Source organism: Abramis brama (genome assembly GCF_963993115.1).
Source record: "Abramis brama genome assembly, chromosome: 12".
Taxonomy (NCBI): Eukaryota; Metazoa; Chordata; class Actinopteri; order Cypriniformes; family Leuciscidae; genus Abramis; species Abramis brama.
The window spans coordinates 30,655,313-30,668,265 of NC_139974.1; the positions used below are offsets into that span (position 1 = coordinate 30,655,313).

At 38.0% G+C, this 12,953-nt stretch overlaps 1 protein-coding gene across 2 annotated transcripts; it reads right to left on the reverse strand.

Annotated features, from left to right (window-relative positions):
- Positions 1–345: 345 nt before the first annotated feature.
- On the reverse strand, positions 346–12,912 carry ppp1r10 (protein phosphatase 1, regulatory subunit 10). Of its 2 annotated transcripts, XM_084130447.1 has the most exons (19): positions 12,866–12,912; positions 12,375–12,683; positions 7,679–7,794; positions 7,480–7,566; positions 7,260–7,395; positions 7,109–7,160; positions 6,929–7,015; positions 6,662–6,793; positions 6,202–6,307; positions 5,950–6,053; positions 5,725–5,828; positions 5,443–5,602; positions 5,206–5,349; positions 4,431–4,677; positions 3,681–3,756; positions 3,346–3,564; positions 3,126–3,261; positions 2,043–2,411; positions 346–1,959 (listed from the first exon to the last, which is right to left on the reverse strand). In XM_084130447.1, exons 3-19 carry the CDS (start codon positions 7,783–7,785, stop codon positions 1,835–1,837), a joined length of 2,391 nt encoding a protein of 796 aa, XP_083986573.1. In that variant the 5' UTR covers positions 7,786–7,794; positions 12,375–12,683; positions 12,866–12,912; the 3' UTR covers positions 346–1,834. The 2 variants fall into 2 exon arrangements, with proteins under 2 accessions (XP_083986573.1, XP_083986574.1); XM_084130448.1 differs by lacking the exons at positions 12,375–12,683; positions 12,866–12,912 and adding an exon at positions 10,801–11,260.
- Positions 12,913–12,953: the final 41 nt, after the last annotated feature.

Sequence of the window (12,953 nt, forward strand, 5' to 3'; positions counted from 1 at the left end):
CAAGTCAATATTTGCCCTTGAGGGCTGGGTGCACAGGCCACTCCTTGTCACACACACTACAGCAGCCATCTGCACCCGATTCCGCCCTGAGAACACGGATCTGTCATGCAGGAAGGCAAACGCACTGTTAGGACTGGATTGGCATAAGTGGGGGAGGAGAAATTCAGTGCAATTGTCTAGAATTCTAACGCAACCCTGTTTGAGATGCACAAACAATGAAGCATTTAGAGGTTAAAAGAGCAAACCGGAACTGAGTGAGAGTGGTGATTATATATGCATACGATCTAATGCGAGTCGGGAGACTGAAAATAAAAAGTTAATTTCAGAAAGAACTGCACATTCTGGTGATTTTTTTTTTAACGTTTATTAATTTACATGTAGAAAAAAATCGTACATTTCTGAATGTGCCTTTTATTGTTTATGCGGCGCTCTGACACATAGACATCTTTCAAATAATAATAGAAAAAAAAAAACATCATCAGACTTGTATCAAAATAAAATCATGGAAAAATAAGTGAATCAAACCAAAAGAAAAGAAAAAAGAAAAATCGAGTCCCACAAGAGACAATGGCCGCTGTTTTCACAGAAAACACCTGAATACGTTTGGCCTTGATAGTGGTTTGTAGCCCAGGTTTAGGCTCAGTTGAACACTGATAGAGCAGGACAGACCCACATCCGAGGTGGACTGAGGGTCTGACAGCATGAGAACATCAACGCACACAGCAAATCAAATGAGAGCATCAACATCAAGTAGGAAATAATCACAACTAATTCTCCTGATTGTCACACTACAAAGAACAACTGGTTGATATTTCTTTAGCAGGCTAGGATCACTTTTCCTATCAATTCAAGTATGCAAAGGGACTTCGAAAACGTTGTATTTTGTGCCCAGGCGCAAAAGGTAATTGTTCTTAATGGTATTAACCCCTCAATATTTCCAATTCGGGCATACAGGGAACATGATGCCAATTCATAAATACAATTCAGTGCTACAATATATAGACGAGTATCGGTCGGGTGTTTTTTGGAACTGAAAACCATTGAAAAAAGAAGGACCAGGTGTGAAAATGACTTGAGGCTCTTTTCATGCCAGCTGACTGAAAATCAGCCCGTTTTAAAGCATGTACACATTTCATAGAAGGATAGTTTCTCCCTCTTCTATAGAAAGCTGGAAATAAAACATCAAACGACACGCCATCTTCTGGCAGCTTCCGACGGACTGAATTCAACCAGAAGAATCTTAAAATAAAATTTCTGTGCTCTTAGAACTTCTGAAAGTGTCAATTTCGTTATGCAAATCCTAGTTGCACTAATATCTGATGTGCAAATTATAATTTAGAAAATTGCACATCAGTATCTTGGGGTTTTGGGCACCAGAGGAAGCTGAAGTAACCACTGGGTGAAGACGATTCCTAGTGGTTACAGAGCAATGTAGTACAATCTTTAGCAGTCAGGTCAGTGATACACAGAATCACAATAAAAAATATACATATGAATCACCATCTCCAGAAATGAGTATTTACATGTAGGCCCCAAAGTCAAGTAATGGGTTTAGTCACTGTCTGACTCTTCATAGAGGATCTCAGATCTTCTCCCCAGCTTTCCAGATCAGGGAAAGTGGTGTAGAATCAAGAAGAAACTGTTTTTGTTCAGATCCCGATGAAGCAACTGTACAGGCGGAGGAAGCAGATGGGATTGTGCTGTCACAGACGCAAACATCCCCCTCCGCATCATACCGTTTCTGTGAGTCAGGTTCAGTCCCTGTACACGAGGCTCATTTTGAGTCCTGCTGCCCACTAGTGGCAAGTTCAAGGAATTGCAGCTTTTCAGTGTGTTAGTGTCCGTGCTGGGGAGGAAGAGGTGGTCCATTCACACCAGGGTGGTAAAACGCACAATTATTTTCATACCGACAGTTTCCTTTCATCATGAAATGGCGACACACTGGCCTCTTTGACATGTCTGAAATGAAAGAAACAGTTTGACGTTACTTACAAGCTCATTTTAAATTTTGAAAAATGAATGCTTTCGGTGTTCAAACTCACCACCCATGCTGTTATGTCCTCCACGTGGTCCTCCGCGCCCCCCTCGTCCTCTGAATCCCGGATCTCCTCCTCTCCCTCGTCCCCGGTGGAAGTGACCTCCTCGGTGTGGGCCTCCTCTCATGGAGTCATCGCCCCAGTAATTGCCGTTGTCCGCCCCACGGCCCTGTGGACCGGGTGGGGGACCCATCATGCGCGGGCCGCCAGGGTTGAAGGGTGGTGGGCCATGGCCGTGTGGAGGAGGAGGTGGAGGATGGTTGAAATGTGGTCCAGGGGGCTTGTTGGGAGGGAAACCACCATTCATGGGCATCTGCATGTTGTTCATGTTGTTCATGTTCATGCCGGGGCCATGACCAAGCAGACCGGTGTTCACTACGAATTGAGAGAAACAGAACATTAAGCATGTTGTTTAACCATCATGCAATTTTTCCTCAACACAGCAGTGTTGTTATGGTTAACTAAAACTTTTGAAGGTTTTTGTTAATTGAAATAAAGCAGTTTGAAAATGAAAGTATAAAATAAAAAATATAAATATAAAAATAAAAATAAAAATAAAAAAACCCCCAAAAAACGAATGAAATAGAAACGTCGCCTTGGCAACTAATAGGAATAAAATAAGTTGAAGTACTAAAATAACAACTGAAACTGAAATAAAAACAGTTTTACAAAACAAAAACTAATATTTTTTTTTTTTTTACAAGGACATGGATATATAAGCTAAACTAAAACAGGTTTATGTCAATCGAAAAAAATCTGAAAAAAGTTAAAATAAATAAAGATACATAGACTGAAGCTCAAATAAAAATAAATTAAAGCTATATAAAAATATTAAAAATTATTAATATACACAAACTTTTTCACATAACATTTAAAGTAAAACTGAAATAAAAATATAACTTTACATTTTTTTTTAAATAAACAACAACAACCACCACAAAAATTACAAGCACATAACAAAATTACTAAAACAAACCAAATTTAAATTAAAACTGAAAAAATACAAATAAAAGCCAATTCAAAATATCATTTTAAAACATCATAACTAAAACAAAACTGTCACATAGCTTAAAGAGAGCAAACACGTACTTGGTGGAGCATTGGGAGGCGGGTTCTGATTCTGGTTCTGGTTCTGTTGCAGAGAGCCCAAAAGCTGCTTGATCTTGTCAGAGAAATCAGGCTGTTTGATCAGGTCCTCTGGAGATTGGTTAGATCCCTGAGCACCCTGAAAACAAGCAGAGAAGCTTAAAAAACAAAGCCTTTGCACAATCTCATGGTAAATAAAATGTAGATGTGTATTTTGTCTTACCATAATAGATGAGAGCAGTTCCTGGACATTAACAGAGGGGTTATTATTGGCTGGTGGGGCACTGCCTTGCGCCTGAGGGCTGCGGCCGCTGTTGCCCAGGCTGCCCATGAGGTTGGCTAGAACAGGAGGAAGCTTGGAGCCTTCATTAGGGCCAGAAGAGCCACCAGAGAGAGCACTGTCAACGGGCTCCATGTAATTTTCCTCCATCATATTGCTGTCCTACAACACCACAGAATGAGAAAGGGGTCAAATCCCATACCACAGCTGATACTTCTAAAATAAAGAACAAAGAAATAGAAGGGGAAAGCATGTAAAAAGGTCATTGGCTGTCTTACCTCATCCAATGGGATGAGACGAGGCGGCATGGGCTCATACGGCTCAGGGTCTGGTTCATGAGGACTGTCTGGAACACTGCAGAGAGAGGAATATCCATTTAAAGTTCAACAATTATCATGTTTTTAAAGACAACAAAATTATCAATGAATTCCCTATTTACTTCATAAACGTGGACGATTCCTTTGTGCCAGGATTTTTATTGTTAACTAAAACTATTAAACACATTTTTGTTCAATTAAAATAAAGCTGAAATAAAATAAAAATATAAATATGAAATGAAAATGCTAAAATTAATATTAAAACAATGAATAGAAATGTTGCTTTAGAAACTAACTGAAATGAGTTTGAGTTGAAGGCAGCACTAACTGGAAATAAAAACTAAAACTCAAACTAAATAAATTAAACCTAAATAGTAATATTAAAAAAAGAACAAACTAATAAAAATGACAATAGCATTTCATTTCTGAATATTAAATGAAAATGAAAATATAAAAGCTACATTTTAATTTGAATAAAAAAACTATATAAATAATACTAAAACAACACATATTTTTGCATGTTATTGCATAAGCAGTAAAGTCCCACTTTTAACAATGCAAAAAATTCCAGATGGATTCCCAGCCAACATTATGTGGGTCTATATACGCCACATTATGTGCATTAAATGTTCACATCATGAAACAACATTCGCAACACAATCACTAAACATGACACACTACAAGAGAAAAGGCATCAAAGTGTTGTCTTACCTCTCCTTGCTGAGGAAGATCTCCTGCAGAATGCCCATCTCTCGGTCTCTCTGAATCATCTTCTCTTTGCTGCTGCCACCTGCAGTGACCAGGCAGCCTATAAGGGTCAAGGGTCGCGGTGGAGTCCAGGGCACCCTCTCCTCCATGGTGTCGTGAGAAATACGACGAGCCATTTCAAACGTATGCCTGTCCATCATCAGCTCCCGTTTAGCAGCCTCACCGAAGTCCTTAATTTTATTGACGTTCACTGAGGTAGAGGGATAAAGAGTGATGATTACTAGTGAACAAATCCCACAAATATTTTATGTGTGATAAAATAGAACATACACAATGTTTGGGGTCAGTAAGATTTTTTTTCTCAAGTAAATGCTGTTCTTTTGAACTTTCTATTCATCAAAGAATCCTAAAAATGTATAATGGTTTCCACAAAAATTTTATTAAGCAGCACAACCGTTTTCAACATTGATAATAAGAAATGTTTCTTGAGCACCAAATCAGTATATTAGAATGATTTCTTAAGGATCATGTGACACTGAAGACTGGAGTAATGATGCTGAAAATTCAGCTTTGCCATCACAGGAATTAATTAGATTTTAAATATATTCAAACAGAAAACTGCTAAATTATACTGTAATAATATTTCACAATATTACAGTACTTTCTAAATCTAATAAATACAACCTTGGTGAGCATAGGAGACTCAAAGGGAAAAAAAAAAATCTTACAAACCACAAACTTATGAACAATAGTGTAAGTGCAGAAAGTGTTGTTTTACCTCTCTCAGTCTCATCCAGGTCAAAGTAGAAGTACTCTTTGAGATGATCCTCTTCCGCCCACCGAACGCTTTTCTTTTTCTTTCCTTTCTTAGTTAGAGTCTCCTCCTCGCCACGAGGTTCAGACAGAGCATTGGGTTTCTCACCTGAAAACATTAAATAAAGCATTTTAAATTCAGCACATACATTCATACAGCTCTCAGTGAAGCTGTGGCCAATTTAAACGCAACAGGACTCACCCGTGTCCATGGCTTCAGGGTCCTCGGTGGGCACAGGTGTGCCGGGCTGCTCCAGGTCTGGGGTTTCATGAGGAGGGGTCTGAGATGAAGGAGTCTCAGGGGAAGACGGTTTGGCCTGTGAGCCAGAGTATGGCTGTGGCCTGCCGTCAAATGGACAGGGCTGTGGAGCACAAGAGAAAAAAATACAGTTAGTGGATTTGTGCTTTTGGAGGTTTGGAGGAATTTTTTTTTTTTTTAATTCTGTGAAGCATAAACAAATGAGGGTAGTCTGATGTACCACACCTTATTAGTGGTAGGGGAAACGGCTTTTGGTTTCTTTTTCTTGATCTTGATGCCAGGCACTGGAGCGGAGTTGAGGGCATCCAAAAATCCAGTGGCCTCCATCGCTGAAAGGAAAAGAGATGGATATTTAGCACTAGTCAAGGGGGAAACTCTACTCTCTCCACCTAATTCAAAGATGATCATAATCATATTACTTGAGTTGAAGTGCTGAATGGGCATACTCACGCTGCGCGGGTATAAGTTTGACTTTGATCTCTTTGGTAGAGTTGGGGGTGGTGTTAAGCGGCTTGTACTTCTTCTCCACTGGTGGTGCGTCATTCGGCGATGTGCTGAGGGAAGAAAGTCAGAGTTTAATGATTCATTTCAAATCCTCCAAAGTAAAACCGCATTCATATTCATTCAAATCATGAATCAAATGAGAATGGATTACATGTGACTGCTCATTATTGGCAAAAAAGAAAGGAAGTGTTTGTTTACCTTGGTCTTTTAAGCATAGCTGGCTTGATGTTGTATTTGTCTCCAAGTTGTGGTGCACTGGGGGTCTTCTTTACAGGAACTGGAGCTATGCTCTCAACCTCCAAACCTGCAGATACCATGTATTCAGTCAATTCAGACAGATCACTTTTCAAATGTGTTAATGAGACACAAGAACCTTTAAAGACAGGTGTAAATGTTACTGATACAAAAAAAAATACATTTATAATCCATCAATTAATAATTTAGTTTTTTTAGGCAGCTAAAACAATGTAAAACAAAGCATAAAGATTAAATATTAGACTTAAAAAACTTAAACTTTTACTGCAACATTTTAAGCATCTGTTTAAATACTAAAATTAAAACTGAAATAAAAATAAGTTAAATAGAACTATATATAACTAAATCAAAAAAAAAAAAAACCACGAATAGATACTAAAATAGATAAATAAAAGTGACTAACCTGTAGAGCGGATCTTTGCGTGACTTGGAGCATAAGCTTTTGGTTTGTCTTTCTTCTTCTCCTCATCTGCAACCTTTTCTTTGGGCTTCACCTCTGGACGTACTTTTCCATCCTCCTTTTTTCGTTTCTTGTCTGATGGAAAACAGAGTTGGGTTATGCGCCAATAATGGAAACCCCACTTGGCTATAATTCACGTTAAAAGTGCAGCAAGTCTACTTTAACAGAAAACAGAGATACACAGAAGACAATGCAAATGAGAAGCCCTACCATTGGGTGACACTCCACTGGCGACGCTCTGAGAGCGGATAATAGCCATCCAGCCTTCCACCAGCACTGACGCCAGCTTCCTCAGCTCTGGGAGAAAGAGAAGTGACAGAGTTGAAACCTGAGCTGTGGAACACTGTAAGCAAATTGTCTGGCATTGTTTTATGCAACATGTGCTCTTACCTTCTGTCTCACCGCTCTTGCTCAGATGTTTCACCAGCTTGGCTGTGTTGTTCTATAAGGAGAGAGAGAGAAACAAACATGCAGAGAACAGGTGTTATAAGACAGCGGGGACATGTGTGTGAGTTTTCTGGGCTGTGGTGTGGTGAAGTACCTGTTTGAGGTGGTCCACAGTCAGAGGGAGTTTCTGCAAGGTGAGCAGTATGAGCTGCAGCAGGGGGGTGTTGGTTGTGGTCTTTGAGTAAGTGAGCCATGAGTTCAACAACTTGTAGCCTCCAACTCGAATGAATCTGAGTGGAAGAGAAAGAGTTAAGCACAACCTTGAAAACAAAAGTGTTTCAACAAAGAGTGTTTTCAATGGATATTACTCTTACCGATTAAGTACATCATGTGATTTTGTCTGGAGTAAGATGTTCAGATACATGCACCTGCTGACCATTTTATGCGAGGCCTTCATGAGACTGTTTAAAAAAAGGTTGGAAAGAGGGAAATAAGTTATAGAAAAACTATTGGTTCATTGAATGAATGGCTTTTAAAGAAGTCCAGAAAGTTAAAATGGTATAAGCATCTCACCTGAAGACTTTAGCGACTCCCTCAAGACTACGTAGCTCTCCATCCTTCCCCAGCAGAGCTTCCACTCCTTTCAGCACCTCTCTGGGGTCCACCGGGCCCACGGCCATAACTGCTTACTGACAGAGGGAGAGAAAACAGGGGTTATTCATGTGCTTATGCCACTGGGGAGAATCTGGGATATGGCATAAAATCATCCTATCAATACTGAAAGAATTAGATGGCGCTTAAGGAGAGCTCACTGGAACAGCAAAAGGACAATGCTGAATCTTTCACAAGTTATTCCCATTAATGTTTACCCAGACAGGCGACTATGGATCTGAAGCAACTTGGAAACAACAAGCTCTGAAGATATTGAGTAATATGCCAACAAAAATGGAGTAGAGAAAGTTCCAGATTTTCTTATATATATATTCCACTGAATCAGATATGGGCATCTTATCAGCAGTTTTCCGATTCACATCAGATATGAATTGAAAACACAAGGGCATTCATAACCACAGAGAAAGCAGTGTCCGTTCCCTTCAACAGCAATAGGAACAAAGTCATGTATTCATTAATAAACACACTACATTAAACAACAGCTGTTGCTCAAATTTATGTTTCATCACTCAGAAAATTATGTAATTACATAAAAAGTTGTGACTTTGATTACTAGATCCTAAAAACTGTTGTAATGTCAAGAAATTAAATATTACAGTGCAGCTGACTACAAAGTTCCCTTTCTAATGAACAAAATGTTTAATATATGACATCTATTGGGCTGTCGATATTAACTGGACTTTCTGCCACTAGAAAAGGGGCAGCAAGTATAACTGTTATAGCTTAACAGACGATTGTAGACTGAATTATACAACATTCATGTTACCAGTCTTTCTAATATAATCCAATAAGTGTGTCACTTTTATTAATTATACTAGAAAATGGATGAGTGGTTACGGGAGCGTTGTATAATTCAGTTCATATCTGAAATGATGAAAGATGAACGTAAAAGTAAAATTTAACATTACATGTGTTATGTCAATGTCATAAACCCACCTGCTTTATACACTGTACATTACACAAAGTAAACATCTCAGGTACAAAGGACTTAGTTATGGAACAGAATATAATGGCTGTGATCAGTAATGTGCATTCAAATTATTATATCATTTGAATACTAATAATAATTATACACAAGTAGAGATAGGAGGGGGGAAAAGACAATTAAAAAAATATATTTGAGAATGCACTTACAGTTGAACATTGTTTTTACAATTTTTTTATTAGTAATTAAGTAATTTGTATAATGATAATCCTTGTAATCCTCAAAGTTCAATTAATAGTGTTTCTAATACCATTTATCAAAAATTCTTCAAGACACACTAGGGAAGTAACAGTAGAAGTGTGCAAATGATTGACAGGATTTTCTTGTTTAACAGAAAAGCACTGTCCCACTGACAGCTGGGAACCAACAGGGACTCTGGCATTAATACACTTTCTGTCTTCCTCGTTTGACACTGCTGCGATCCATCTGTCTATTCCAACTTAACATCTATAGATACATAGGTAAAACAAGATCATGTTTGTAAATAGGAACATTAAATTAACCAAAACCTTTACATTATGTATATATATACACATGTAAATAAAAAAAGAACAATTTTATAAATACACATATCCACTATTCTCATTGCTATGGGCCTGATGGACATAAAATGTGTAGGACTCACTTTATATCAAGTGTCTTTAAGTGTACTAACATTTAAATTAATCACTTGATACAATGCACTTACTATGTACATACAGGTTTTACATTCTACTTGTATTTAAAAAATACTTGCATATCTACAATAAATTTCTGTAACTTTTGACTCTAGCCCTTAAACCTGTACCCCTACACGTCTCCCTTTCCATGTCAGGAAAAGTGTTTTACAATACAAAATGAACACATTAAGTACATTGTACCATTTTTTTTTTTTTACCTTAGATAAAGTGGGACCACTTTGTAACTTTGTGTAACTAATTTTAAAGAGTAAGCTTTAAATATTTTACAAAGACATACTGCAGGTTTTGGAAACTCAATATATTAACTGGACCTTTTTATTTATGTTTTAAGTATAGACCTACAGAATTCCAGAAACAAAACACAATTTTGTGCCTTAGTGGCTTCCTGAGACTATTTCCTCATTATATTTTTTTTCTGTATTTCATGACAAAAAAATGTTTCATACCCCACAAAAAAGTTGGAAATTTTGTTTCTCCATATTTTCCATCCTATATATATATATATATATATATAGATGCCAAAAAAGTAATATATATAAAAAAATAAAATAAATACAAATACATAACGAAGGAAATAGACTCTGGAAGACTTTGTTTCCACCTTGTGAATCAGTGTCCAATTGCAAGAAACTCCTCGAGTATAATTATGTTTAGAAATTATAATTGTAAGAGTATGATCAACAAGGGTTAACTTGAAACTGAGCACAATGCTTTCAAAGTGTTATGTCGCCACCATGTGGTTATTTCTAAATATACAGAATATATATACAAAAACGGTGTATGCCACGAAGCAATATAAGAAATGCAAGTATCAAATGTGATCAAGATATAACAAAATAAAGAAACACGTACAATTTATGCAATAAAAATTGTACATTTTTAGAAAAAATAGATGAACATATGTCAGTACTAAAAATATCTGAGGTAGTCAAGTCAATTACAAAGAACGTTTGAGGGAGGGAAGTGTTTCTGGTGGAGAGAGAGAGAGAGAGAGAGAGAGAGAGAGAGAGAGAGAGAGAGAGAGAGAGATCACGTCATTTGCCCTGCCCACGCGGAGCAACAGCGAGTATTTCTCTCTTCAGTTCCTCTCACCACAGCACACTTGACTGGACACCGACGAGACTACTAACTAACTACAGCAGAAATTGAACAACGCGGCGAGTTAAACATGAATATATACACTGAATGTATTTTTTTTTTTTTTTTTTTTACGACTGTTAAGCATGCAAATGTTTAGCAACGTTTTAATTTATGTTCTACATAATTTCAAAGACAGTGAAAATGTCTACTAATGGCTGAATCGAAAAACTTAGAATTTACTCACTTTTGATCGTGTGAGAAATCAGGTTTTGTCTTACCCGTAACACTGTTGTTGAAGAACTTTTTATAGTCACAACCGAACTCCTTAAACACGGAACAATACACACAATTCCTGGAAACGTCAGTTGTCATAACAAACAAGAAAAAGTCAACAAGATTGTACATTTACTGTAAAGAAAATATTAACATTGTATCGGTCAAGTTTTTTTGATGAAATGTAGATGTGATAAAACTAGTCTAACTTTTAAAAATAAATCTGAAACTGATTATATTCCACACTTTCCTGTATAATAACCTTCCTACAGCACAAGTTCAACCCCATGCTACCTACTTTCAACAGTTAATCTAGTGCAACAAACTGACATCTTTAAGCAAATTGCTTAAAGGTTTTGTGTTATAACTCGTCAAAACAGAGCATCCAGTGTTGGTCTAACTAAAGGCCAGTTATATGAATTTATGCATCTACTCAATAGTGGCCACAGGGGGATTTGATTTGCCATCTGTCGAAGTCTCCCTCTCTCATATAACAGCTCGCCCTGAGCTGACAACGGCTCCTCTGATTGGCTGGAGAAGGAGCTAAGCCACGCCCACTATGTTTAACCACTTGTCTTCGTGTTCGCTAGATAGAACGGGTGCCCGGTCGCCATCTTTGAATTCCAACAAGTTTTTTAAAAATACAACGGCTATATTCCCCACGCCTGCCATTTGTCTTCCTCGTTTACAAAGTGCTACTATATTTACCCCGCTAGCGACTCACTGATGTTAAGACGATACCTCGAGCTGTATATGGGGATGATGGCAACGCGAGACAGCCGTTCCGAACTACAGTATTTCCCGTAGATCCAGTCAGAAAAACAAAGCCACCATTGCCTCGAGTGATCCGAGCAAAGGACAACCCGTCCGCCATTTTAAAGCAAAATCAACAAGACAAATAATACCCTATCTACGCACTCGTAAAACACACAAAAAAGGCAATCTTTATAGTCAGACTGCTATGCATTTTATAAATTTATCATTGCCTGGGGAGGTTTATTTAATCAAACTGTATCCAGCTCCGCCAACTAATAACACCTAACGACATTATGAACAAAATGTTGCATTTCAGTCTGGGTTTTTTTTCTTTCCGTTCGGCTAAATCCACAGGCGCCACTTGGCAATCTTTATGTGTAGATTGCGTTGATTGTTCCAGTGAGCTCTCCTTTGAAAAGAATGCAGTTTATAAAAAAAAGCCCCAATTGAATGCAGTCACTTCCTGGCTCTGCCTATGGCAATCTTTATGTACAGATTGCTTATGATCAGCGATGGCTAGCTTATTATTCGATGATTTATCGTTACTTTAATTATCATTAGGATTACTCCGTCTCACACACAAAGAGAAGCAGGGCGTTGAAGCCGCTGCTTTGGCTTTGCAATGTGAGCTCATACGCTATAGCTAGCTGTCTCGCTTTATCTCAGCATGCTGTCTGCCTCTAGAAACTGTGGCGCATTTAGGTCGCCACATTCGAGATCTTTCTATAAGTTTTCTCTCTATTTATATCTGGAATCATTTTCAACAAAGACAATTGGTTAACGTACGTAATTTCGATTCAAATTGGTTTGAAAGAACACTTACTATTAATACCTCTCCTCTGCGTCTCGGGTTGCTATTAATATATTGTGCTTAACAGCAACAATTTTCAGCTTTTTAACAGTTTAAGATAACGTAAACTGTCATGACTTTAGCATTATTGGCTGAAAAATGGCATAATGGGCGGGATTGTGGTGGCTGAAATTGAGCTTTTCCTTCTTGAACAATCTGGAGCAAAAAAGCAGTAAGCGAATGTCCGTTACTCGAGTAGAAAAATTGAGTTTTTTGGGGTTTGATCTTCGTACACAGTTGAAAAATCCTCGACGCCAGATCTTCACTGAGACAGACTCAGACCTGAAACGAAACAACAGCACAAAGAGACATTAGAAAAAAGCGAGTGTTTGGCGGCGGAAATCCAGATAACGGTCAAAAAGTAGTTTTTGCTGCTAAAACTGAGGTAGCCGGACTTTGGGACAAAAAAAAATCGTCTTTAAATCGCAAAAAGAGGGAGAGACGTCCTCCGATATGACACTTACCTCAGACAAATCCAGGAATGCTCTAGAAGGGTGGGACTCAGTATATATAGTTCTGACGTGTTTTTGCGTCATCCCGGTGTCGTGAGCG

Excerpts from the sequence above, each read along its gene's own strand:
- ppp1r10 (XM_084130447.1), bottom strand. The coding sequence starts at position 7,785 with ATGGCCGTGGGCCCGGTGGACCCCAGAGAGGTGCTGAAAGGAGTGGAA. Across the intron at positions 6,054-6,201 it reads GCTATGCTTAAAAGACCAAG|CACATCGCCGAATGACGCAC; the intron begins GTAAACAAACAC and ends TTCTTCCCTCAG. Across the intron at positions 2,412-3,125 it reads GCCTCCCAATGCTCCACCAA|TGAACACCGGTCTGCTTGGT; the intron begins GTACGTGTTTGC and ends CTCAATTCGTAG.